The 23,628-nt window shown below is 35.3% G+C and overlaps 1 protein-coding gene across 1 annotated transcript in view; it reads right to left on the reverse strand.

Moving 5' to 3' along the window:
- Nucleotides 1–23,628, reverse strand: part of PEX3 (peroxisomal biogenesis factor 3) — a 43,812-nt gene that overhangs the window by 16,884 nt on the left and 3,300 nt on the right. The window contains exons 2-9 of the mRNA XM_011962036.1: nt 18,855–18,986; nt 15,055–15,136; nt 9,376–9,419; nt 7,709–7,833; nt 7,349–7,415; nt 7,187–7,241; nt 6,464–6,632; nt 4,202–4,272 (exon numbers count right to left, since the gene is read on the reverse strand). Coding sequence (XP_011817426.1) covers nt 4,202–4,272; nt 6,464–6,632; nt 7,187–7,241; nt 7,349–7,415; nt 7,709–7,833; nt 9,376–9,419; nt 15,055–15,136; nt 18,855–18,986 — 745 coding nt within the window. The remainder of the gene's footprint in view (nt 1–4,201; nt 4,273–6,463; nt 6,633–7,186; nt 7,242–7,348; nt 7,416–7,708; nt 7,834–9,375; nt 9,420–15,054; nt 15,137–18,854; nt 18,987–23,628) is intronic.

Here is a 23,628-nt window from a genome sequence, read left to right on the forward strand (position 1 = left end):
AAAAAAAAAAAAAGAAAGCTAGAAAATACCTAGTTATGTTCAAGTTTCTTGACTAGAGTGTGCATGTGTATGTGTGTATCTTTCTATCTTTTTTCCTTAGTCATCTCTCTTTAAAAGCATTTTTAACGGCTTTATTGAAGTAGGACTTACAGGGCATAAAATTTACCCATTTTAAATGCACAAGTCAATGATTTTTAGTAAATTTGCATAATTGTGCAACTATCGTTACAATTCAATTTTCGAACATTTTTGTCACCCATTAGGCCCATTTCCAGCCAATCCTCATCTCACTCTTAACTCCAGGTAACCATTAATCTATTTTGGTCTATACAGTTTTCTGGACATTTCATAGAAACAGTCATACACATGTGGTCTTTTGTGCCTGGCTTCTTTCACTTAGCATAATGTTTTGAAGGTTCTTCTATACTGTAGCATATATCAATGGCTTGTTCCCCTTTTTGCTACATAGGGCTCCACTGTATGAATACATCACATTTTATACTTTCGTTAGTTAACAGAAATATGGATTGTTTCTACTTTTTGGCTATTGTGAGTAATGGTGTTATGAAATTTCTTAACAAGTTTTTGTCTAGAGATGTTTTCATTCTTTTGGGTGGATACCTAGGAGTGGAATTGCTGGGTTGCATGGTAATTTGGGCTGAACTTTGTTCTTTTAAAGGTAGTATGGTAAGGTTCCAAGAAGAAAAATGATTAAGGGGATGGAAGCTGAAGAAATGGAAACTGAAGGTTTAAGTGAGTTAAGATAGGTAAAGCAGTATAGAACAGTGCTTGCTGCATAAGCACTCAAAAATGTTAATTTTTATTCTTCTTATTGAATTGAATTCATTTAGGCCAATGAAAGAAATGAGAAATAGGTAAGCTTGCTTCCCATTTCACACACATAAAAATAGAAGTAAAGAGAACTTCTACACACTTGTCCCACCCATCTACCCACTTACATGCATCTGACCTATCCTCAGCCATCCCTACCTGACTCCTAAACTATTTTACTATGTATTGAATCTCATTCCTTTCTCCTATTCAAAGTTCTTTGTTCTTAAAATTATCCTGCTTTCCTACATCAATCTCTCCCTCTCCTATCAATTCAGTAAATACTTATTGAGCATCCACTACATGCAAGGCACTGTTCTAAGAGCTGAACATACATTGGTGAACTAAACAGACAAAAACTAGTCATCTCATGGAGTTTAGTAGAAAGGTGTATATAAAAAAATGTTAAAGTCAAAATCTCCTGGCTCCCATATTCCCCTTAAATGCTGTCCTATTTCTAGGAATCTCTCAAAGTAAAATGTTGAAACAGTTGTCTGTGCTTGGTCTCTGCTAAACTCTAATTCTTTTGAATTAGCTTATCTCCACCACTGCTCCTCTGAAACTTCTCAACAAGATCACTCAACAACTCCATCTAATGTTATTTCTGTCTTTATCTCCTTTGGCCTTTCAGGAGCATTAGACACAATTAATCACAGTCTCCTTGAAACATTTCTTCAATTGTCTTCCAAAATACCTCATTATTTTGGTGTTTCTTTTCTTTCGCTGGCAGCTCCTGCTCAGTCTCCTTTGCTGGCTCTTCCCCCATCCCAAACTCTAAATGTTGGAGTGCTCTATGACTCACTTGTCTTCTAGTCTCTATCTGTTCCTAGCACCACTACTTTAAATACCATATGCAAAGTGATTACTCCCTGCTGGGAGCAAGCCCTCCCCCCAAAATCTGGCCATAAACTGGCCCCAAGACTGGCCATAAACAAAATCTCTGCAGCACTGTAACATGTTCATAACGGCCCTAACACCTGCGCTGGAAGGTTGTGGGTTTATGGGAATGAGGGCAAGGAACACCTGGCACGCCCCGGGCGGAAAACCACTTAAAGGCATTCTTAAGCCACAAAACAACAGCAGGACCGATCTGTGCCTTAAGGGCATGTTCCTGCTGCAGTTAACTAGCCCAACCTATTACTTTAATTCGGCCCATCCCTTCGTTTCCCATAAGGGATACTTTTAGTTAATTTAATATCCATAGAAACAATGCTAATGACTGGTTTGCTCTTAATAAATATGTGAGTAAATCTCTGTTCAGGGCTCTCAGCTCTGAAGGCTGTGAGATCCCTGATTTCCCACTTCAGGCACCTCTATATTTCTGTGTGTGTGTCTTTAATTCCTCTAGCGCCGCTGGGTTAGGGTCTCCCTGACCAAGCTGGTCTCAGCAACTCCCAATGTTGTATTTGTAAACTATCTCTTGAATTCCAGACTTGCATATTCAATTGCCAACAGGCATATAACCACTTGGATATGGTTAACACTGCCAAAATGTAAATGGCAACTCCTATTTCCTCAAATGCTCAGCCCCAATACCTAGGAGTCATCCTTGCCTCCTCTTTCATAACCCACACCAAATAATTCCGCAAGTACTAGTGGTTCAATCTTAACAATAAATCTATTATTTAGCCTCTTGTTATTGCCACCACTGCTACCATCCAGTCCAAACTACAACAGTTTCTTGATTAGAATCCTTCAACTCTTGAAACTGGTTCCCTCCTTCTATTCTTATCTCTTTATAGTCAACTTACCATAGAGAAATGAGGTCTTTTATAAACACAGATGATGTCATTGCACTGCTTAAAATTCTCCAATGGCTTCCCATACATTAAGAACAAAAAACAAATTTCTTATCATGGATACAAGGTTCAACATACTCTGGAGTCTCCATCTATGTCTCCAATCTCACTTCCCTACTGCTTTTCTCATTCACTGTGCTCCAGCCAACAATGGCCTCCTTGCTATTCCTTGAACAGGCCAAGCATTAGGATCACTGCAACTGTTCTTCTGTCTTGAACTGTATTCTTCTGGGTTATAAGGTTAACTTCCACAGTATATTCAGGTCTCTGCTCAAATGGCATCTCCTCAAAGAGGCCTTTTCTGACAAACCTAATACAAACAGCATACCTGGTCACTCTCTAACCCCTTAACCTGCTTTGTGTTTCATCAACAAAGTTATACATACTTGACATTATATCAAATTTATTAGTTTATTATTTTTCTCTCCCACTAACATACAAATTCCAATAGGGATGAAGACCTAGCATTTAGAATAGTACCTAATATACCACAGACAGCCAATACATAGTTAATGAATAATTCAATGAAATAAATGAATTAACTGAATGAACAAATTATTTCTATCTATGAAATGTAGAAATTTCAATCCAAACAAGCTCCTGAGGGTGGAGGACTAGGGCAATACATTTGCCTTTAACTGCTAGCATGGTAAAGTAATGGGAATATAAATCATTGCCTGGGAGGCAGTTGCCAATGAAATAAGAACAAATACCTGGGAAACACTGATGGCTTTTTTTGTTTTGTTTGTTTGAGACAGGATCTTACTCTGTTGCCCAGGCTTGGAACTCTCTGGCACAATCATGGCTCACCATAGCCTCAACCTGCCAGAGCTCAGGTGATCCTTCCACCTCAGCCTCCCGAGTTAACTGGGACCACAGGTGTGCACCACCATGTCTGGCTAATTTTTTTTCTTTGATCTACGAAGGGGTTTCTGCCATGTTACCCAGGCTGGTCTTGAACTCCCAGGCCCAAGCAATCTACCCACCTCGGCCACCCAAAGTGCTGGGATTACAGGCATGAGTCACTGCACCAGGTTGGAAACACTGATATTTAAAGGAAAGACAGAGATAGAAAAATCTAAGAAATGATCTGAGACGTAGGGGAAAAATACAGATTATACTGTCATGAAACTCATGTGAGCAAAGAATTTCAAGAAAGGCCATGTCAAGTATCAGAGAAAGGTCAAGTAAGATGAACATTACAGATGCATTGTAATTCATTCATTTATACAATGATATGGCAAAAGATCACCGATGACCTTCTCCAGAGCTTCATGAAATGATGTGGTGGAAATCTGAATAAGAAAAAAGTGGACATTCCTACTGTAGAAAAACAAAAGACTGGAACTCGATAAATTCAGATAGTAGAGTTAGTAGCTGAGTTACCCTAAGAAATCCCTGCTTCCCTCCAGTTTGAGTAGGAAATCTTATCTAAAGGCTGAGGAACAGAGTAAAAAATGTAATTTTAATATCATATTATACTGACTATATTGTTCAAGAAAAACTAAAAAATGGTCTCAAGTACATTCAACTTACACACATATTTTTCCTGTTACATGAAGTATACATACCTTTCCAACATGTCTCTAGTTTCATTGAGAAGTTTAATAGTGGTAATGTCTCGAGGAGAAAGTCCACAGGCCTATAGAATTAAAATGTCACACTTTAGGTTTTCAAACATTAGCACGGGGTTATGATGAAACTAATCACATTTATAAAATAAAGAGTTCAGGAAATCTAAAAGTCTATGTTCTATCAACAATAAAAAAAGTTAGATCTCCCTTCCCCCCGAAAAAAACCTGTAATGGTTTATGTGCGCAAATAAGTAGAATTTAAGACATGAGTAAAAGTAAAATTATACTTAGTAAGATCTTTGTTTATCTGGCCCTTCTTGGATAGATTTCTAGTATAGTTAGACAAAGAAGAAATAGGTTTTGAGTTTGTAGAGGTCTGGGTTTGTTCTTTTTAATACTGAATTTCATTATTATTATTTTTTTGAGACAGGGTCTCACTCTGTCATCCAGGTTGGAGTCCAGTAGCATGATCATAGCTTAGGTAACCTTGAACTCCTGGGCTCCAGTGATCCTCCTGCCTCAGCTTCCTAAGTAGCAGTTAGGCTACAGGAATGGGCCACCATGCTAATTTTTCATTTATTTTTTGTAGCAGTAGGGTCTTGTTATGTTTCCCAGGCTGGTCTCGAACTCCTGGCCTCAAGCCATCCTCTTTCCTTGGCCTCCCAAAGCATTTTTTTTTTTTTTTTAAGAGACTGGTGTTGCCCAGTCTGGAGTACAATGGTGCAACCAAAGCACCCCACAGACTTGAACTCCTGAGCTTAGAAATTCCTCCCTCCTCAGCCTCCCGAGTAGCTGGGACTATAGCTGTGCACCACTATGCCCATCTGGCTGATTTTTAAATTTTTAATTTTTAGAGACAGGATCTTGCAATGTTGCCCGGGCTGGTCCTGAACTCCTGGACTCAAGTGATCCTCCCCATCAACCTCCTATGTTTTTTTCTTTCATCAGAAAGAGATTTTATCAGGATATGTGTGTGTGTCTTTTTACATCAATCTAGTCTGAGACTCTATGTGTCCTTTCAATCTTAAATTTCAGGTTTTAATTCAGTTCAGTAAGATCTGGTCCATCATTTCTCTCTTCATCTGTTCTTTTGAATTGTTTTCCTTTTGGTCTTGTTTTGAATTTCGAAAACTGTAAATTACTTTAGAGTCCTAAAAAGATTTTTTAATACTCTTATTGCATCTCCTTGAGATTCTATTTTGTAAGCTGTCTCTTGTTTCATTAATTCTGTTCCATCTGTTCTGTTTGATCAGTTTAGTCTCTATCTTTCAAGTTACAGGGTTTCCTTAAATGGGATGCAACATTTTTTTTTTTGGCCTACTCATGAATATAGGATCTCTCAGCACCTAAACAGGTTCATCTTTGGGGTCTTTGGGAATGGGAAATCCTGCAGGCAATGGGAAATCCCGCAGGCAATGTAAACAAGGCATTCTGTTCTAACAGGTCCTCTACGCTGAGGTATGGCATAGGGGGCCTCTCTGTTCTAAGGCTTTTCCAGTTGTCAAGTAAGAGCTGTTCTCCCAATTAGAAAGAATGGGTGCAAACCAGTAGACAAATGAAAAGCTACTAATTTAGGAAATGAGCCATATAACCTGCAATCTGGCGTTTTTAGTATTCTTAATCAATGAATAACTTATATAACAACTATCCAGGACACACCAGTGTTTAGCAACACTGTGGTTCATAATTTTTGGATTAGACCTTGTTGTTTCCCAAGTGGATGACTATAGCCTCCTTAGTCCATTTCTGTACTTTCATCATTAACTTTTTTAAAAAGCAAAGGTGATTGTGTTACTGGACTGGTTAAAATCTACCTTTCTTTGTCTACAAATTGGAGTTCAGACTCCTTATCTTGGCATACAAAGCTCTTTATAATCTTGCCCTGACCTTCAGCTCTATGTTCTGCTAGTTGATCTGATATAAAAACACGCTGTAGCCCACTAATTGAATTTGTATCTTCAGTTCCCCAAGTGTAATAAACATGCCTTACTCATTTTACATCCCCAGCGTACATCACAGTATGTACTGTCACATACCTCATAATAAAAATGTACTGAACAGCTAAAATTGTTAAGTGCTTCTAACTAGAAATCGCTCATAATGGCTATTTGTTTTCTACGGGGTTTTACTTCAATTATTGAAATATATACCTTTCAATCACTTACCTTTCAAGAGACTCAGAAATCAAAATTTCAAGAGAGAGTAAAATTTTAAAAGTATAGAGTAACTGGTTTGGTTAAATGGTTATGAATTAAGCACCTGCACTGCTAATGGAGTTTCTTCATCTGGCATCATATAATGGCATAATAAAGATTTGGATCCATCTTTATTAATCCAAGAAGAAGACTTATGCTGCTCAACGAGATTTCTGATTTCTTTTAGTTTTTGCTCCAAGTCCAAAAGGGACAAAGAATGTTTAAGAGAAACACTAGAAACAGAGAAAAGGGAATTGGGATAAATCGAAACTATACAACACATCCTACATACACTCTTTTCTTAACAGGCTACTATCTAAAATCTTGTTTCTTCTGCTCACATCTGTACCTGCTGACTGGAATAGAATGGATTAAGAAATCAGCCACCAGTTAAGGGCCATTACTACAGAGCCAAGAAAAGTATTTCTCTGGATTTCATAAGAGAATTCCTACTGTAATTATAGATATTACTAGTATAAGTGGGAGGAAAAAGCCTCAGAGGCAGATTTTAAAGTAGGTCTTTTATCTCATGACCCAGATATTTCTGATTTGTATGAAGTCAGTCAATTAACAATGAAATATTAAAACTTTCCCCTATGTATAAAAAGGTTGATTCTGACAAAGAAAATGGATCCCATAATGCAATATCCCAGGATGGTATCTGATTAGATTACAAAGAGTTTCACAAATTACCATTTGTCAAGTCACTGGCTTCACTAGAACAATTCTAATTTTCTTTCATTCATCAGAATCAGGAAGTCAGAAAAGTCAAAGAAAAATGCCTTACCTTCCTAAAATCTTCTGTACAGCTTGTTTAATGACAGTGATCAATTCTGTCAGGCCTATTAAAGAAAAAACAAACCTAAAAGCCTTGCTTAGTTTAAAAATTCCTCAATAATACAAACAAATGAATTAAAATTAGTATAAAAGTCACAAATAAGAATCTTACCATCTCCAAGGAGGTGTTGAATACTTGATAAATATTGCTGTTGGACATCTGGGGGAGCAAGAATTGTCTGTACAAAACAAAAATACAGTTAAATTATCCAAGTTTTAAACTGGTAAGTAATGTTTTCAATATAACTTTAGGTGAGATTTTTCAAGATCTGAAGTGATAGGAAAAATAACTTTTTTTAACATACCAAAAATTCTAGTTTCAAAGTATAAAAATTATTCATAATATTAAAAGTTCATAATCACATGAAATATAAAAATATTTATTTCACAGAAATTGTTATCAGGATAAATAAGCTAAACTTTGAACCGCTTGAGGGAAAGGACAATGTCTGTTTAAGTCTATTAAACTTACAGTGCCATTTTTGCCAACTGCTGCATTATCCAGGTAAATATATCCACCAATTATGTTTAACTGGACCCGCAAAAGAACAACCAGCATACAAGTACTGTATACAGCCACGATACTTCTTGTGAAACCTTCATAGAGAAAAGAAAACCATTTGGTACTGTGATTAATACAAATGTGTAAAATCATGAACCATCCCTATGGTTATTTTTTCATAAGATGACTTTTAAAAACATATTTACAGTTGTTTCTAGTATAAAAATATATCAATTCAAAATATTTCAGTCTCTCCTTACAAGTTGTTTAATAAAAATTAGGTATGATCCCTTAATTGAAACTATGACCAATAAAATATATTAGGTGAAAGAGGTATATATTATTAGCTTAGAAAAGAAAACAAGGAAAAGTCTGGGAAGCACAAAGAATTGCAGCTTCAGAACTCTTAGTTGTCAGTGGAGCTATTTTCAAGTAACAGAAGAGGGCTGAGTGTGGAAGAACTCTAGCCTTCAATGGCAGCTCGAGGAGGATGAGCCTGTTTAAGGGTTTAAGGACTACAGGAAGGTACAGAACGGCTAGGGAAGCTTGGTAAGACAGGCTTCCCAGTAGCCTAGGACAAGGTGTTCAAAAAAGAGGAGAGAGTGAAGGTGTTGACTGCTGCCGAGAGTCCTAGCAGGAGGAAAATATCCAGTAGATTTGGCAACACAGAAGTTGTTACTGACGCTTGAGAGACCTGCTTGGGTGGAGACACAGGTGGTGGAAACCAGGCTGTAGTACATCAAAGCATGAGTGGGAGTGAAGAAGAGAAGAAAGGGAATGTAGAAATCTTGGTCATAAGGACTGTAAGAAAGAATAGGCCGGGAACCGTGGCTCATGCCTGTAATCCCAGCACTTTGGGAGGCTGAGGCAGGCGGATCACAAGGTCAAGAGATCGAGACCATCCTGGCCAACATGGTAAAACCCCGTCTCTACTAAAAATGCAAAAATTAGCTGGGCATGGTGGCGTACACCTGTAGTCCCAGCTACTCGGGGGGCTGAGGCAGGAGAATTGCCTGAACTCGGGAGGCAGAGGTTGCAATGAGCCAAGATTGTACCACTGCACTTCAGTCTGGTGATAGAGCAAGACTCCGTCTCAAAAAAAAAAAAAGAAAGTATAAAAGTTGAAAGGAAATATAGGGAACTAGAGAGGTTTAATTTGTTTTCAAATAGGCAAGGCTTAAGCATCATTCTGTTGACAAGGATTAGCTGAATGGAAGGGAAAACAGGAATAACAGTTCTGAGACAAGCAGATATGTAGGCCCTGGTTTAGCTTTTTGTTTCCATTTTTTATCACTAACAAAAGTTTACAATAAATATCAAAGTAAATCTATGATCTGGATTGGAATAAAAACTTCCTTTAAAGTACATTAGAGATATCAGTACCTAATAAAGGCATATGTAGTCTAGGACAATTTTACCTACCATCATCATCATCATCATCATCATAACAATAGCACTACTACTAACAGTTACTGAATGCTATGTCCAGACATTGATCTACTTGCTTTACCTGTACTATATTATTTAACACTAACAACAATTCTAAAAGGCAGGTAAAGGAGAGTCATCATAATAGAATGCAAACATTTCCCTTTATATTTTAAGGATGTGCTGTTACACACAATATGCAGGCTTACTTATTATCTTCAGATCTTCCCATATTTCTAGCTTGTTTGAAGGCCTAAAGGACAAAATAAAAAAAATGAAAATAATAATCTAGATAGTCTAATAGAAAACTCTGAATTTTATAGATCTACATTTATTTCAAAAAATTAAAAGCAACACAGCATAACTGCAGAAAAGCAAACCCACGAAATACAGTAAAAAAAAAAAAATGTAATTCCAGTAATCAATAACAACCACTTTCACTGGTGTATGTTCCAACAATCTTTTTCTTCTTGAGTGTTATGTATAGATATATTACAAAATCACATAGGAAAAGCAGAGGAAATGTTTCTTTCTTTCTCTAATTTGCTGTTTTAGAAATAATGAAGTAGGTCCTATAATCCTTCAAAGGTAAATATGAAGTGTTTTTTTGTTTTACGATCATAAACACAAGAATTTACACATATATTTCATGTGTATCAATCCACTGCAGTTATTATCTCTACCGATGTTCAAATTGCCCATCTTTCACTTCTGGAAGACTATTCACATTGGCTCCTGAATCCTTTTGATTTATATGATTTTTTATTAGTCTTTTACAGAATCCACAGTTTCTGACATGAAAACTTATTCTGGGTTCATCTCGTTCAATTCTTGCTGCAGACTTGAAATCACCAATTTCACTGGGTCCTGTTTTCTCATAGCAGGAAATGGTAGAGACCAAAACTTTTGGTTAAGAATGTTCATTGCTACCGGGTAGGTCATTATTTCTAAGATTTTTCCAGTGAACTAAGCTAATAAATAAGTGTTTATTTATTTATTTATATGTGCATATAATCAAAAAGGTAATATACATGATGAATTCATACTGATATTTCTAAATCAGTCAAAATTTAGAAAATTAGTCAAAAGGTTTTTAGCTTAATCTCATTGATTTTGCATTTGTATTTCTTTTTGTCCACATTAAAAACAGGTGAAACCAACATAATCACTAATTTGCTTCATCCCTCACTCTATTCACAACCGTCTCAGTGTAAAAGAGTTTAAGGTTTCTGTTTTTCCAATTCTTTGTGTGTGAAGACTATATGGCCTACTAAGGATATACAGTCAAATTTCTGTTTCAAAGTAATTTAGCACAGTTTCTGTCTTTGTAATTATACCACCAACTAGAATCATATATAGATTAATTTGATTTATGGTACTATATAGTTTTGGACATTATTTTTTAAACACTGTAATTTTATAATAATAATATGATTCCCAAATCAAATTTATATAATATGGTGTATTAAAAAAAGTTTGTTCCTATCCCCCTTAATTTTCTCCCTTCTTCATAGGTGACTTTAAAAAATGCTTAAACTTTCCACTGTTTTGTTTTATATAAGCAAATACGTATATATACATTTATATCTGCCCCCTTAGATAAGTGAAACATATTATACACATTTTTCTTTACCTTTTAAAAAATATAGCAATATATCTTGTGGAGACCATTCCATAGTACTACAGTAGTCCCTTCTTATCAACTTGGGGGATACGTTCCAAGACCCTCAGTAGATGCCTGAAACTGAAGATAGTACCAACCCCCTACATATACTATGTTTTATCCTACACATATGTACCTATGATAAAATTTAATTTATAAACTAGGCACAGTAAAAAATTAACAACAATAACTCACAATAAAATAGCACAACTGTAATATGCCAGCATAATTACTCTGGCACTTTGGGGCCATTATTAAGTAAAACAAGGATTCCTTAAACACAAGCACTGTGATACCTCAACATCCAATCTGATGGCCAAGATGGATACTAAGTGACTAATAGGTAGATAGCATCTACAGCATGGATCTGCTGGACAAAGGGAGATTTCATCATGTTATTCACAATGGCACACAACTGAAAGCTTAGAAATTATTTATTTCTGGAATTTTCTATTTTAGACCATGGTTGACCATGGCTAACTGAAACCTTGGAAAGTCAAACCTTGGATAAAGTGGATGGGACTATTGTATAAAAATGGTAGTCATTTTCCTCTTCTAACCAAAGGATAGTACACCGTATGTGGAGGTAGTTTAGAGCTTTTCAAACCACTAGTGGAATGATCAGTGTTTTTTTTTCCTTTTCCTTTACAATCTGTCACAGACCAGTGCTTTTGCTAAATACAATAAAAATAAATTACTAGAAAACATGAAATAAAAAAACCATAGATATAAAAAATACAAGTCCATATTCTTTATTATTATTTTCAGACCTAAATTTGCATTCCAAGAAGAAACTGAGTTACTATTACAATTGTAAGGATACTACTAGCTTCTTGTCTTTCTTTGCCAATGAGCAGACTGTATAGTTCCAGTTACCTCTTTCCTAGATGGCACAGGTTAAGAAAATGTGTTGAGTAACTCATGCAAGACACTGCTTCAACCTTAATCTAATCTAGTGTTCAAGACTCATGGCAGAATGTCATGTGTATTCTGATTAAACTGGGAATCAACCACAATTCAAAGGTGAAGTATTTAATGTATCATAAATAACTCATATCTCTTTTTGAATGTTCCCTCAGAAAAATTTCTAAGTACTTCTTACAAAAATTCTAAGTGAAAAAAGATAAGAAAACAGTGATTTCGAAAATTTCAATATAGAAAGTGCTTAGCAGTGAGTCATGATTGTGCCACCGTACTTCAGCTTGGGCAACAGAGTAAGACTCTGTCTAAAAAAAAACCCAAAACCAAACGAACAAAAAACTGTATTTTATTTGGGATGATTTTGGTGGGAGAAGACAGTTATAGTTACCCAGGACATTTCTTCATGTTTACACTCAACATTATTAGACCTTAAGAGTAGATTTTTAAATACTGACACTAACTTTTTAAAAAAATCTCCAAAATCTACACAAAAGATTCCAAATCTATGCAGAAGAACAGAGAAAAGTGCTTTCAATGCAAATATTCCTTTCAAATGATTTGTCTGATGGAAATCAACTGCAAGTTAAATACAACCAGACTCTTTAATGTCACTAAAATATTCATAATAATTCTTAAACTTTAGGCCTTCATGTAGAAATAAAAAAAGAGAGAGAGAGAATTACACGAATCCTTTCAAAGTGTTCTACTTCTCTTATGATAGAGGATGTTTACGATTTTTTTTTTTTGCATTGAAACTTCATTGCCAATTATCAGTCTTTACCAAGAGCGCTAAATATCAAAAATAGTGATAACTGTTCATTTGCTACTGTGAAGTTGGCAGAATAAGATATCAAATCATCTACTTATTTCAGATTAGTTATTATGAAAAATAGTTTAAAGAAAAAAAAAAACTTGCTCAACAGGTTAATATGAGACCAGAGTCTCATATAAAACTAATATAAAAGCAGTCATAAGATTGGAGGCCTTATTTAATCACACTTTGTAAGGGATCAAGCCCTTATTTATGCAAATATTTTTCAAATGGATATTGCCCTTCTCCCTCCACCAAATTACAAATAGTAATTTCAAATCAAAAGAAAGCCAAGAAAAAGTAACATTGAGATATTTAAAGAGGAAACTGTGAATGAGGACAACTGTGGCCCATCTTAAATTCTCCAGAATTTAAGAAACTCTCCTCCTGTGTACTGATAAAGAAAAACAGAATTACATCTTTTCTTTAAAGCTGTCCAGGATTATCCATCAAAATTAATCCCTTGGTTTTTTTGATACTCCTATGTTTTCCTTTTACTTTTTGTCATTGCACTAAGTATGTCTGGAATTATGATAATTTATTTAGTCTACTTCCTCCTTTGGATGAAAAGGTCTTAAAGAGACTGTATCTTAATTATTAAATCCCCTTTTAAAGCACATGGAACATAGGGCCTTGCGGGAAACAGATTCACCATAAAGGAAGAATGCCATCATGATCATTTTATCTGTATTATGTTGCATTTTTTTTTTTTATTTTTTTATTATACTTTAAGTTCTAGGGTACATGTGCATAGCGTGCGGGTTTGTTACATATGTATACTTGTGCCATGTTGGTGTGCTGCACCCATCAACTCGTCAGCACCCATCAATTCATCATTTATATCAGGTATAACTCCCAATGCAATCCCTCCCCCCTCCCCCCTCCCCATGATAGGCCCCAGTGTGTGATGTTCCCCTTCCCGAGTCCAAGTGATGTCATTGTTCAGTTCCCACCTATGAGTGAGAACATGCGGTGTTTGGTTTTCTGTTCTTGTGATAGTTTGCTAAGAATGATGGTTTCCAGCTGCATCCATGTCCCTACAAAGGACGCAAACTCATCCTTTTTTATGGCTGCATAGTATTCCACGGTGTATATGTGCCACATTTTCTTAATCCAGTCTGTCACAGATGGATATTTGGGTTGATTCCAAGTCTTTGCTATTGTGAATAGTGCCGCAATAAACATACGTGTGCATGTGTCTTTATAGCAGCATGATTTATAAATGTTGCTTTTATAAAAATGCTATTCACTTATTTAATTTGCCTTGCCTTCTCATCATGACAAAATGTAAGGAAATTAAAATCTACTTCTTTTCAATTCCTACCTATGTACATACAAACGTAATCATTTATTTGATAAAAAGCAATCTGCTTATATGTTTCTTCATAAAACTGTATGAACTAATTTATAAGCTAAACCTTGTATCTGTAAGAAGGAAGGAAGGTCTGTCTACCTCTAAGAATGAAGAAATTTAAAACGGAAAACCCCTCATCACTAGCATTCTGTTTTAATAAGATACAAGAAATTTCAAGTACACAAATCCATTGTTATTTTGGAAAGTATTCTCTGAATATAGTAAGTGTTTTAAAGAAAATTCCCCACTTGTTATGTAGCCTGTCTGAGCACTCAATTCCTATTGCAAAATGAATAATAGTAACTGCCTCACAGGGCTATTGTGTAAATTAAGTGGGAGCATATACGAAAGGTCCCTAGCACCAGGGCTAGCACAGTGAGACAGTTTAGAAATAGAACTACTATTCCCCTGGTTATTTAGAGGGTGATTAAAGGCAAGTGATTACTTTAGGAAGGCTATAATGATTAACATTTATTTAGTGAAACCATTTCCCTGCCTACCCTTCCATCATTGTCATTAAAATAAGAACACATTTCCTGCTGGAAGTCTTCTCAAACTAATACAGTACATACTGAATTACAATAACCCAACACATGCAACATGCAGTATACAAGGTTACATATGCGAAAGTGCTTTTGGACACAGCAAACTGCCATGGCAATGTAAATTATTAGTATTGTATGTTCATGTTATGTTTGTATTTCATTTTGTTAGTAATTTAAAATATAAGTCCTGTATACCTTATTTAAAATGTATGTTCACATGCTTTATTACACTGTAAGCTCTTTCAGAAGCACGATATTTAACATAACTTTGTTAGCTTCACAGCATCTGGTTCAGGAACACATTTCACAAGCACTCCAATAATCAAATTCATGAACAATTTCGAAGTGCTATAAGGTCTATTTATATGAAAAACAATACATACAAATATCATTGCCTTGAATGCTTTGTGCAAAAAAGTAGAGCACAGACAAAATTAAACATGGATTAAATGATATAGTTAATATTTTTCTTACTGAGCCTATATAAGCTTTAATTAGACAGAAAAATAACAAATATATTTGAAAAGGATATCAGTTCATTCTATAAACTTTAAGTGCAGTGCATAAACAGAAAATGCTGTAACTTGCATTTACCTGTTTTTTAGAAGAGCTGTGAGACTCTCGGAATTCAGTTGCTGCATTAAGGCCTCTCTCAGTGTTGGAAGCATGGACAGTACTGTAATACAAAAAATAAAATAAAAAAGGTCACAAGTGATATGACTGCCCTCACTAAGAAATACACATTGTTTTAGGCTATATGACAGGGCTAGCAACTAGAAAGAGTCAGCAGAGAAAGTCAGGGCTAGACAATTCAAATTATTATTATTATTATAAAAATATTATATCCTAACAAATCATTTATCTGCTAATATAATTTAACAAAATTATACAAGCATTACAATCACAGCAACACAAACACATACACACAGAAGAAAGAATAGAAAGAATTATTCTCAGATTTTAACAGTGGTGGTCTTTGAGCTATGGATTATGAAAAATTCCTTTTTTTCTTTTCTATACTCTTCAAATTTTTTACAATGTGTTTACTTCTGATACAATGACAATGATCAAAAACATTTTTATATTCAGCTATACTTTTTGCTTCATTTTTTATTTCTAATTTTAGAAAAAGTTTATTTATTAAATAATACAAAGCAATAAACATTTATTATAACCTAGATAAAAGCATACTGGGTTAGGAACTAAGAGTTGCTGAGTTTTAGTTTGTCAGTGGGTATTATTTGTTACTGTTTATTGTAAATGTTTACTGTTTGTAACACTACAAAGCAATAAATATTTATTATAACATAGATAAAAGTACACTAGGTTAGAAACTAAGAGTTGCTGAGTTTTAGTTTTAGTTTTGTCAGTGGCTGCTGTTTATTGCTTGTTACTCCCAGGAATAATGTGAAGATGAAATGAGACTAGCAATCTATGGGAAAAAAACTTCATGTGATTTTTAGGAGTTTATTTGTGGCTCTACATGTGGAATAAGAAATGTAGGAGAATAAGAATCTGTCATGGGATCAGAGAAAAAAAAGAAATGGAGAAATACACACATAAAAATGTAAAATGAGTTTCTAAATCCTAAATAAGTAATGATAACAAAATGAAAAAATATGAAGACCACCACATTCCTTCTTTTTTTTTTGAGACAGAATCTCACACTGTCACCCAGGCTGTAGTGCAGTGGTGCAATCATGGCTCACTGCAGCCTTGACCTCCTGGGCTCAAGCAACCCTCCTGTCTCAGACTCCCGAGTAGCTAGGACTAGAGGCGTGGGCCTCCATGTCCGGTTAATTTAAAAAATTTTTTGTACAGATGAGGTCTCACTATGTTGCCCAAGCTTGTCTTGAACTCCTGGGCTCAAGCATTCCTCCCATCTTGGCCTCCCAAAGTGCTGGGATTACAGGTGTGAGCCACCACACCTGGCTATGAACACCGCATTCTAAAAGCGAAAATTTCTTAGGTAAGAAAACTAGTTATATTTACCCCAAAGCACTCACTTTTTTTCTAGTATATCAATTACGTCTTATCCAAAAGAATAGAAATTTGATCATATTATTTGTAACCCCATTATCAATGTTCATGTTATGCATTGTACAAAAAAATGCAGAACGTGCAGAAAGCTAATTTGGAAAGTTTTCATTGAACCTATATTTTGGCTCATAGAAATCAAATATTTTACTTTTAATTGCCTATAGTCAGCTATTTGTTCATCTTAGGGTTGCGTCATGGAAATGTGTGACCCCTATCTTTTGTTGGAGGAGCATAGTTAATTGATAACCCCAGCTGCCACTCCTCTGGATCCATTACCATGTTTGCACTGCTCCCAGCCAATGACACTGCTTGGATGGGGACACTAAAGCAGGCCCATTTCTGCAGGTCTCCTCTACCAGAAACTGTGGCTTGCAGACCCCTCATTGGTCTCCCAACACTTTCTTAGAACTGTGCTGTAGTCTGAGACTCTTCTTGCCTAATCTTTCTTCCTTCCTTGTCTTTTTCCCTGCACAAGTGTCAGACCTGCACTGTGGCCTAAACGCTTCACTTGCCTTCTTCTGCCTCCCTTACTCTTTATTCTTTACAGGCATTTCTACTAGTAGATCTCTGGGACATCTAATCCCATCCTAGCATCTGCTTCCCAGGGGACCCAAATGGACACAAGGGTCCATGTCAAACTGAGATGTATTTTAAGACCCCAGCAGCTACATTTTACTTTTCTTTTTGAGATGGAGTTTCTCATTCTTGTTGCCCAGGCTGGAGTGCAGTGGCGCAATCTTGGCTCACCACAACTTCCACCTAGTGGGTTCAAGCGATTCTCCTGCCTCGGCCTCCCAAGTAGCTGGGATTACAGGCATGCGCCACCACGCCCGGCTAATTTTGTATTTTTAGTGGAGACGGGGTTTCTCCATGTTGGTCAGGCTGGTCTCAAATTCCTAACCTCAGGTGATCCACCAGCCTCGGCCTCCCAAAGTGCTGGGATTACAGGTGTGAGCCACTGCGCCTGGCCCATTTTACTATTTTTTGAAAATTCAAATAATAACCAGAAATGGACAATTCTCTAAAAATTCATTAAAATGTCCTAGGCAGTGCCAATATATTGAAGGGTGAACGTCAATTTAAATAATTTCATAATTTTTAAGAAGTTATTATTTACCGAGTATTTATTATACATGAAGCACTTTATAGGCATTACCTCATCAAGGCCTCACAAAACATTTTTGAAGTGGCTTTTATAATATTCATTTTACTCTCAGAATTGTTATGTATAGTATTTATGATTACTATTTGCTTTGCAGAATGAAGGTATTTTTCTGAGTATTACTACTTCAAATACTAAAAATCATACTCTAGTTGTAATTCTGAATGTGCCTCTTACTCTTCTTAGTCTCAGCCTCAAGTAAAATGAGGTAAATAAACTAATAATAGAGGCCTTTAATGCTAAAAAATTTCTATTTTTAAAATTAGATAAGGAGAATGTACCTTTATAAATCTTTCTAAATTAATTGTTCTTGAAAGAATGTTAGAGAAATGAATAAGCTTTAAACAATAAAAAAGAAAAACAGGCTTTGCACAGATTTGAGAACTAGTTCTTCAACAGTTATGCCAGTTAGAACACACTATATGGGCAGGTTGATTTTGTGATGCATTCACCCAGGACTATGTTTCTAGCTGTGGAGGTTAAATTATTGCCATTAATTAACATTGCCTGAGTGTATACTACTGTAGCCGACTCACAGGTCTATTGTTGCCTACTGTAAATTTAATAAATGTAATGACTCTTTCCTATGGCCCATATGCCTAGTGGGATCAAGCCTACTTCTGCAGCCTTGTTTCCTATCACTGCCATTTTCATTCTGCTCTAGCTACATGGCCTTTTTGCTGTGTCCTGAAAATACCAAGCTTGCTCCCGCCTCAAGCATTTTGCATGGCTCCCTCCATTGTAACATTTGGTTTCTGCTCAAATATTACCTCAAAGAAACCTGACTGTACTGATCCCCTGTCTTACAGAACTTCTCAGTCCTCACATGGCTTTATGGTCCACCTGGCAGCCATCACTGCCTAAAGTTACTTATTTGTTGTTTATCATCTTTTCCTCTCCCTAGAATATAAACTCCAAATGTCAGGGGCTTTTTGTTGTTGTTGCTCACTTCCTGCTTCCCCAGGCCTGGATACAAGCATTTGCTAAATGATTTTAGTATTTGCTAAATAAAATGAATGAACTGATTTTTAAAATTCATATTAAAATGATGTAATTCAGTTAAATCATTCAAATAATTGCTAAATTTATCATCCTTTCTTTGCCTTTTCCTCTAAATTTGATCCTGGTGATATGCAAATTAATATAAACCATCAAACAACTTTGCACATGTATAAATATTTCTCTGTCTTACCTGTCATATTGCAAGTCCTCTGGTTACTTTCAAAATGATACTGTCGTCGCGCTTGGGCAATGTATTCTGCAGCCTCCTTTTCCTGTATTTCTCTGATTTTCTTCTGCCCGTATTTCCCCAGAATATATACTCCTACAATCATTAAAAAAAGTACTATATTAATTAGAGTACCAAAAATTCTACACAGTATTTTTAACCTACTTTATCCAATTATAAGTTTTACATTAGTGGATACCTAAAATTACAACATTTTAAAACCTAAATAAAGAATTGTGTAACACTGGACCGAAGAAAAGGAAATCAGCATTTTTACAGTCAATGACAGAGGAAATGATGGGCACATAAGGACTAGGTTTGAAGAAGGGAAAGGAATTAAATCTAAAAAGTCTGGCAGTACCTTTACTAGTAGACTAGAGATATTCTAAATGTCCAGCAATGGAGAATTGTTTAAATAAATGATAGTCTAGTCATACAATGAAATCTTATGCAGGTATTAAAAACCACATTGCTAAATAAGTAATGACTCAAGGAAATATCCACGTTACATTGTTAGGTGATAAAATAAGATCCCAGAAGTTTTTACTTTTTTTGACAGAAACACATACAAAAAAATAGGTGAGTTTTAATTTCTAAAATATAATAAACAATGATCATTGCTGAATGGTGGGATAATAGGTCATTTTGTCCTCTATATTTTCTTCAATTAACACAAAATACGTTTTAAAAATATAAGAAAATTTTTAAAAGGAACAATGAAAGAAAGGTAGTTAGTCAGGTAGAAGTCTATTTATCCATCCATGTGTTAGAAAAATCTCTTTGAGATAAGGACAGGAAATATAACTCATCTAAAAATCAGTAACTTGGTTGGAAAAAAAAGAGGAAAGAGGGTACAGAAACTCCTAAATTGTAACACCACAGGATAAGAATATAGGTGGTGTCATGCGGCCTGTAATTTAACAGATTTCAGCATAGGCAGTATGATATAAGTGTGTACATTTTGGTCTATATCTGAGGGGCAGTCAGTTTTCCTAGCTGGGAATGTGAACATTCCAGAGTGGTTAGTTAGCCACACTTGATCAAAAGCCACATTCCAAGGCTTAAGCTCTTCAACTAGCTTTTATCACCGATCAGCACCAAATATCTTTTAATTAGCATAATGAGTATCAGGAATGGATTTTCATAGATTAATGGTTTTCAAGATACTGGACTAGCTAAAACAGTTCAGTCATATTCATATGAACTAGAATATACGAATCCAGCAAGTCCTTCACCTTTGCCTGAGATCCTTAGTTGCTAGTTCAAAGGATTCTTAGTCAAGTGAGTTAACCAGGTAGCCAACCGAATCCGACAGCTAGAATACTGTTGCATTTTCTTCAGGTAGATCTTGTATAAGCAGTTCTGTGGTAGCATGAAACAAGGACAGAACACTGGGACTTCAACAAGCTTACAGAACAGGTTGTGTTAACTTTTCATCTCTGTTTGCCAGTAGATGTTTTTAAGTGTGCCAGAACTTGGCTTCATTATATCCTGAGAGCAAGGTTGTAAGTAATTAAGTAATGCTCACCTACCTCCCACTGCCTGTGACCTCTGGTATCTACTAAAAATAACCTAAGAATTGTGCATGACCTAAGTAATTAGATTTGGTTTGTCACAGGTAGAAAGTGAACTGCAAAAAAGATATATATCCTGAATTATTTTCACTAATACAGGTGTTATAGGTGAACTGATAAGATATTACATATTCTTAAAAATATAGTTCAGTAAAAGGGTATGTGCTAAAAACAATTAGAACTACAGTATGATTGTTGTTGCTATATTCATATGCAAATTAATGTATTATAACCAAGCTTAAAGAAGAAATGAGAGTTCATATTAAGTGCCTTCATGGCTACCTTTCCTGTACTCCATTCTAAAGAAACTGATGACAGTGCGACAATACCAACAAAGGAAACTGACTTATATTTCACAAAGTTACTCTATGACAGGCAACTCTGACATAAGAGATCTGAAGGAATTGTTTGTATCTTATTTGCACAACAGCTTACTGAAAGTTACATGTAAAATGATTATTTCTCAAAGCATACTGTAAAATCAAACACTAAGATGACACTTTTTCCACAGGTAAGAATTTTTTTCTTCAATAATAGTAAATTTGATTGGTGTGTTTTTCTGGGGAGAAGGTCCACTGCTTTAATCAGAGTCTCAACAAATCTGATAATTTTTTTTAGGAACTGTTATTTAACACATTTCAGCATAGGCAGTATGATATAAGTATGTACATTTTGGTCTATATATGAGGGGAAGTCAGTTTTCCTGTGTGAAATTTTCCTGAACGTGAAATGAGAATGTGAACATTATAGACTGGTTAGTTAGCCACACTTTGATATTCTAACTAAACTAAAAAAGAAAATGAATTGTTATGGGTTGAATTGTGTTAACCCCCAAATTCATATGTTGAAGTCCCAACACGTCAGAATGTGACCTTATTTGGAAACAGAATCTTTACAGTGGTAATCAAGTTAAAATGAGGTCATTAGGATGGGTCCTAATTCAACAAGACTGTTGTCCTTATAAAAGGAAACTTGGACATCGACAACTGCAGAGGGAAGACGAAGCAAAAACAGAGGAGATGACCATCCATAAGTCATGGTGAGAGGGTTAGAACAGATCTTTCCCTTATACTCTGCAGAAGGAACCAATCCTGATCTTAGACTTCTAAACTTCAGGATTGTAAGATAATAAATTTCGGTTGCTTAAGCCACCCATTTTGTGGTACTTTGAAATCAGGCTACAATCACACAATCCATTATTTTTCTTGAGTTTAGCACTGAACTAAGTTCTTACACAAGGTCTAATTCACCTAGGCTCATAAATTCTGATTTTGTCAGATTTGTCCCCCTAGAAAAATAAGAATGAGAACAGGTAATTCATTAGCTAAAACATGGAGCTCATGACTATCTACATACTTGACTGGCAGTCTAGCCTGGAAAAGAGGAGATATTGAGGGCTCTGGTATCAAATAGTTAGTGACTTTTGAGAAAGTCCCTTCTTCCCTCTGTGTCTAAATTTCTTCATTCATAAAATGAAAGACTGGGATTATATGAGCTTTAACGTTTCTTTTGTAGCTATGATTTTACATATTAACAATCAAAGTATTTACTAAATATCTTAAAAAATAAATGTCAAATGCTTTGAGTTTTCCTTTAATAACATTAATAGTAAAATAAGACTTCTAGTCTTTTCACAATTCAGTTGTTTTAAAACCATCTCGTAGTATTCTCTTTCTGGATGAAAATCCCTACAATGCAACTATTTCACAAGGGTAATAATTTCAAAAAGAGTTTGAAAATAACCTATTAACATTGTTCCCAATCCAACAGATCACCAAATCCTACTATAGTATTCTGATTCTATTTCAGACATATTTTCTAAATCTTGCCAATTATCTACAACTTCTTTATCAGTGTCTTCACTTAGACCCTAAAAATTAATGCTCTTGAACTGCTTCAATAGTTCCCTAACTCTTCAGTTTCTGGTCACACACCTGTTTAGCCCATCTTATACATGAAAAGTGATTTTTCTAAAACATAAATCTGATTATATCACTCATGCTTTTAGAATCCTTCAACATCTTGCCATCATTTCTTAATGTGGTTTCCCTGTTCCACTTACATCAGAATTACTTGGGACAATTTAAAATGTAGCCTTAAAGGACACTCCTTGAGAATACCCCCAAATGTCTTATTTTGCATGATGCTGCATCCCCAGTACATAAACTCTGACTGGGACTCAGTCAGAATTCAATAAATATTTGTTGAATTAAGGAATTCTTGAACTGCATTCTAAACCTAAAGAATCAGAATCTGGAATAAAGGATCCTACGTTTTATTAAACTCCTTAAGTGATTTTTTTTAATCCATACTAAACTCCAGGAAGCACCAATACAAAGGATAATATCCAAATTATGTAGAATGGCTTCATAACGCCTTTCACAATCTGTACTCTAGTTGCTTTTCCAAGTTAATCTTTTGCCACTCCTCATTTGCACAGCCATAGTGAAATACAGTTTCATTCATAAAAGCAATGTTGTTGAACCTCTTGAAGTCAGGATCTGTCTTATTCCTTTGTATTTCCAGAGTAAAGTACAGTGAGAACAGGCACTTACTCTCATTCAAATGTTTGTTCAGTGACAGAATGAATGAATGAATGAATGAAAAATGTGAAGAGGCCAGAGATTACAGGATTTAAGGTATAAATCCAAGTCAATATTCTGAGTTTTTTAGAAACCAGCAAGTCAATAAATATGAATCTGGTTGCTCTCTGTTCTCCAATACGTTTTCCAGTGCAATGGTTCTCAAAGTGTGGCATGGGCACCCCTGGGGTCTTTAAGACCATTTCAGGGGGTCTATAAAATCAAAACTGTTTTTGTAATAATACTAAAATGTTATTTGCCTTTTTCATTCTCATTCTCTCCCATACTCACACTCTCTCATGAGTATACAGTGGAGTAATTCAGAGGTTACATGCTGTATGATATCACAACTGACAGAACATAGAAAGAGATGAGAATCTAGCTTTCTTCAATTAAGTCAAACATTAAAAAGATTTGCAAAATGTAAAACAATGACACCCATTAATTTTTTGAAAATGTGATTTATGTTAATATGTAATAGGTTTATTTTTAAATGAATTAATATTTAAACTTTCATTTTCATTTTGAATATCATAACTATTAATAGATATAAAATTTAGAAAGCTTTTGAGGGTCCTTAAT

The sequence above is a fragment of the Colobus angolensis genome, unplaced genomic scaffold (genome assembly GCF_000951035.1).
Source record: "Colobus angolensis palliatus isolate OR3802 unplaced genomic scaffold, Cang.pa_1.0 Scaffold58, whole genome shotgun sequence".
NCBI lineage: Eukaryota > Metazoa > Chordata > Mammalia > Primates > Cercopithecidae > Colobus > Colobus angolensis.